The 5395-nt window shown below is 39.3% G+C and overlaps 1 protein-coding gene across 1 annotated transcript in view; it reads right to left on the bottom strand.

Moving 5' to 3' along the window:
• The window catches only part of DNAH3 (dynein axonemal heavy chain 3), a 71844-nt gene that overhangs the window by 1732 nt on the left and 64717 nt on the right, over positions 1-5395 (bottom strand). Inside the window, exons 57-61 of the mRNA XM_026116250.2 lie at positions 5105-5259; positions 3900-4067; positions 2376-2518; positions 1598-1802; positions 177-314 (exon numbers count right to left, since the gene is read on the bottom strand). Of these exons, the coding sequence (XP_025972035.2) occupies positions 177-314; positions 1598-1802; positions 2376-2518; positions 3900-4067; positions 5105-5259 (809 nt within the window). The remainder of the gene's footprint in view (positions 1-176; positions 315-1597; positions 1803-2375; positions 2519-3899; positions 4068-5104; positions 5260-5395) is intronic.

Raw genomic sequence — 5395 nt, 5'->3', positions numbered from 1 at the left:
CTGGAACAATTAAATCGTTTGCTTTATTTTTATATGGAGTATACTAAATCCTGTAAGTGATACTCTGAAACTATTCCTTTAAATGACATTTCTTTTCATTTAGAAACTCTATTCATTGCTGCCTCAGAACGTATTTCAAAATGCTCAAAAAAAAAAAATCCTCTCCGTTTTCTTACCTCAAATTCAAATCCGATATGATCAATTGGGATGGTGTATTTTCTAGCATAGTTCTGTGAAATGCCTGTCAAAAAAGACTGAGTGAAGTAGAATCCTGATATCCAGAAGACTGTGGGTGGTCCATGGATGACCCAATCCTGATTATGGGAGAAAAAACAAACATAAGGAAAAACATATTCCAGGGCTTCACCTTGTAAATTCACCACGAAAGGGATATCTTTCCAGATATACTTGAACAGCACAATGAGTCCTCAACCTTGTTTGGACCCTTTGGATGCTACCATTAGATAAATATTATTCAGAGGCAACGACAAATCACAGAAGTCAGTTATGTATGATGGTAACAAAAATAATCACTCATTCTGTAACAACCAGTGCTCAGTGCTAATGAAAGAAATTTCAAAATTAGTGTAAGTATATTTTGTTAAGTCTAGATATTAACCAGAAAAAAAAAAAGGATGGGATTTGGGCACTTCTATCAAAATACCTACTTTTACAGTCTTGTAAACACTGATCTAATACGAAAAAGGACCAGATTTCCCTACATAGTATCTTTACCCAGCACTAAGAGGGCAGCCTGTCACTACTGCTAGCACATATAGATCCTCCTGGAGGATACCATAAAGATGCCAGCCAAGGAGATCTTTGGCCAGTATCTTTGATGTATATCGAAAAGGCAGTAGGAAAAACAAGGCAAGGGCAGAATGTCCCCATAATATTCTGAACCATTAGGAACCAAATTAAATGAGATACTCTAACCCAGCAAACGGCAAACCCTTCTACTTAAAAGAATCTCCCAAATACTTCTTTTTCACCCCTCTCCTCCCATGACTTACTGTATGGGGTTCCAATATATATATCAGTACCTCTGCTGTTTAAGGGACATCTGAAATTTTAAGTAATTTAAAAAGTACACTGTGAATGTGAGGGGAATACTTACTGGAAGGGTGAGTAAAGAATTAAATAGCCTGTTCAAAAAATTTGTAGAAGTGGTATCACTTTTTATTGAACTTGAAAGAGATTTACAGTCACATATATAAAAGTCTAACAATGCCTGTTACATACTAGAAGACTGTTTCTAAAGCATTCTCACTCCTGATTTGGACTACTTTGAGCAGGGAAGTCATTAAGGCATTGATGCAAAGTAAATCTGCATCTTCTAGAAATAGAAATATGGCACCTACCAAACGCTGCAGTGGATTAGAGCCAAAGTACATACCCCTGACTCACCCTGCTATGCAGTTGCAGAGTTAATTCCAATGCTATTAATTCTGTGTATATTTGGTCATGAATGTGTGCAAGCAGATCACAGTCTGGAGCTGTAAGAGTACTACTGAGTGAGGACAGTACTGATACACATTTTAGCCCTTTAGCTTTCAACTACCCATCCCGTAGACCTGTCAGTCTCAGTTTAGCATACCTGGAAGAAGACCAAACGAGAGAGGAGATCAGATACATAGCTTCCCAGTGGCTTCAGTGATGGATAGGATTTGGCAGCCCACATTGGTGGTACTTTTCCCATTAACATGCTATTGAAAACATCTTCAAGTTCAGATGACATTAACACCTGACCTTTGATGGCTCTGCCTAAATTGACAAGGCTGCTCCGAACAACTTCTGTAAGCCTACAGATAAAAAGAAAGAAATTGCAACCTCATTATTTAATTCCTATCTGGCAAAAGACCTCTGAGTCTGATGCGAATGAAAGGCTTATTAAAGCTGGAGAATGTCCTGTCAGAAATTCCTTATCCTACTTGAAGTTATCAAAATTATTATTTATCTAGGGAAAAAAACAAAGAAAAAAAAACACACAAAAATCAAAAGATGATGAGATTTCCCCTTTTAGACAAGGGAAATAAATGACAAGAGCTTTAAGATTCAGGCACTAGCTAACATTGTATATTGTGAATATTGGGGACTGGATGACTTAGAAGGAATAAAGTGCCTTATCCCAATAAAACAAACTCACATCTGATCTAAGATAACACTGCCAGAATATAGGTACTATTTCTGCATTCAGGTAGTCAGCTGCAGCTTTTAAGCTTTTTTTAAAAAGGATCATTCAAAGCAGAATCTATTGTGTTAAGAAGAATTTACTGTAAAAGGCTTATAATTGTTTAAAGCTTGTGAGCTGCTAGCACTGAGAAACACAAGCATATTTCAGTATTAGTAATGGTACACCAAACATTGAGTCATACCTGTTGAATCGGATCAATTCTTGCCTAAGCACTGTATTCATGGACTCTTCATAAAGTACTGGGTATTTCTTCATTACCTCTTCAACGTTAAAGTCACTTGGTAATTTGGATAGGATGTCCCATGCCAAATCTTCAACAGTTTCCTGAAATCACAAGTTTGCATTGAATGAGCTTTTTTCCCCCTACTTTTATTAAATAAATTAATCAAAACTCTACAGGTTTCATATTTTTACTATGTAACCACAAAGGTATTTTAGTCCATTTTCCTAAACAAATAAAGCTTACATGATCATACTCTCTTTGTACATCAGCCTGTCTGTTTGTGCATGTGCCTACTTGCTTCTTCCCTTCTCAATAATTTTAAAACTGTTAGTAACTTCAGTGTAATTTGCAAAAGAGTTTTAGGCAACTTTTGAGGAAACAGGCAGCAGGATAGACAAGCATAATCCTACTATTGCCACAATGAAGGAAAAGCCAAAGTGCACAGCATGGGGGAATGATGGGAAGACCACAGGAATACCCCAGCCACAAGAGAAGCTTTACTCACTAGCCAACCTTACAAGAAATGAAGGTCCATTGATTCCACTATTCAAGAATCTACTTGTATATAAAATGTAGGAAGTCAAATCCTTAGGTGCTTGGAAGGTCATTTATATATTTCTCAACAGGGCACGGATTTGACCTGAGTGTCCTGAGGAACTGCCAGGATAGGATAAGGAAAGAAGTTCCCAGCATCTCCACAACCAGGTCCCCTGGAGGCATAGATGACAGGGAGAGTCGGAGTCCATGTGATTCCATTCCGCAAACTGCCCCCTTTCCTTGAGCCACACAAGTCACTCAAGCACAATTACAAGTTTGGAGCTGTAGAAACTGAAGCAGGGAAAATTGCATCTCAACAACTGAGCATTCAAAGAATAATAATATAGAGTGGAAGCGCTGTTATAGCCCAGACTTCCCCAGGTAGGATAGTTTTGCCTCTAATGGGCAATTGCTTGCCTGACAGTTGAGTGGCTTGATGCCATATCCTGACACCCTGGAGTCCAACCCTTGGTGAGGCTGGCAGGGATGCTCATGCCACCACTGCTGGTGGAAGTTAGGCTAGTGCATGAACCTCCATCATTGGAATTTGCTGAGTGGAATTAAATGTGATAATGTAAAATTGCCCTGGGATGTGATTCAAGGTATTTATCAACTGTCTTCTAACCAAAATTCATGACTGAGGTGAAGCACTTTGCTGTTATTTTGAACAGAAATATGAAAGAAACCTTCCTGCTCAAACTACATGTTCTACTCAACCAGATGGGATTGTGTGGTATTAACCTATTTGACTTCAAAGTCATTAGGATATCTTCTGCCTATAAAAGTTCTTCCACTCGAAATCTGACTGGATCCTTACAGGGACATTCACATCTGCTCCCAAACCTGCAGTCCTGTAATGAGAGGTGTTAGGTTCCTCTGAAACCTAAGGCCTGACAGGAACCAGCATCTTTCCAGAGTGCAAGTTGATCTTTCTTCGCCAGTTACCTGAGGGGACTTGCCACCTCCCCCTGCTTCTCTAGGCAAAGTCAGGAGCACGCCACTGAAAAGCTGGTTAGTCTCCTGGTTATCCCTGGTAATGTCTGCATTTTCATGAAGCCCAAACACTTCAGGGTGTGTTGTAATTGGCAAGCCTCGTAGGAATTCAATGTAAGACTGTAAAAGAAACATTTAGGCACCAAAAGTCATGCAATGATATATTCATAAATGATCAGTAAATGCAATCTATCTTTGGCAGAACATTCCCATATACAATCAAACACACAAATTCCCAGTTTAATCACCCATAAATTGCCTTGCCCAGTCCACAGAGATAAATATAAAAGTTTTGAATGGTTCAAAGACTCGCTGAGGTTTTATCCTTACTGCCATCATGCAAGTAGCAAGCTCATCTAATTTCCTATGTTGGCTAATACACTCTGCTACATTTCATATTACGCTGCTGAAATCCAGCATCAGAAAACCATTTCGAAAAGCTGAAAGAGCTACATCTAGACAAGCCAGAAAACATATTTTTATAAGTACAGAATGAACACAACACGCGCATACTTCCAGATTGCCACCACAAAGAGGCCAGCATTTGGAAAGGCTGTACTGCCCCATCCATTCTGTATGGAAAGCAAGAGAAAGGAATGTTCACAATAAATATGCAAGGAGCACTAGTAGGAGATACAGGAGAGGTTAGGATGCTGAGTGTATCAGCCCAAACCTATCAGGTTATACTAATGGGTGGGATTTGAGTACATTCATTACTTCCAAGCAGCTGGCAAAAGGGAAAAAGGAGAAGGAAACTGAGGCCAGTGAATCTATGCACTCATGTATATACCTGCCATCCCACCTCCTCACCTTGATCACTGCTATCAGGATAGAAGTGGTTGCAAGAGGGCACAGAATTCCCCTGCAAAGTCCTGAAGCCTGAATCATATCGGCTCCTCCAGAATTGTATTGGAAACCTGAACAGGGGCAGGTCTCTGCACCGACAAACATCAGAATATTGGAAGATCCCTACCTCTCCATTCATGTGTGTTAGGTATCAAGTACAGATCCATATTTTATACATTAATGATACATTCTGCCATGGCTTTGTGACCTTATGGGGTTTTTTTTGTTTTGTTTTCTGTTTGTTGTACTCAAGAGTCTCAAAGCACACAGATAGGCTTTTTTTAAATGATTTGTATCCATTATCTCCTCACCTCATACGGACCATGTGGTGGTATGTAGTAGTAATCTCCAGGTGCAAGCATATACTTGTCCTGCTCTATATCCTTGTTATAGACTATGGAAAGAAGGGACAGGAGAAGACGCCTGTCTTTATCATCTGTTACTCTCCCACCATAGTTGCATTCCCCTGGGAAAGGACACAAAATCAGGATGAAAAATTGAAAATAATGAACAAGTAAAAACTGTTTAGCATTAATGAATAGCTCCAATAAGTTGAAGACCTGAAGGTCCAGATCTTCAAAAGCTTTTTGGCACTATACTTC

The sequence above is a fragment of the Dromaius novaehollandiae genome, chromosome 14, assembly GCF_036370855.1.
Source record: "Dromaius novaehollandiae isolate bDroNov1 chromosome 14, bDroNov1.hap1, whole genome shotgun sequence".
Lineage (NCBI taxonomy): Eukaryota > Metazoa > Chordata > Aves > Casuariiformes > Dromaiidae > Dromaius > Dromaius novaehollandiae.
Note: the sequence above shows the minus strand (reverse complement) of the source record. Positions and strands in the feature narration are given on the sequence as shown.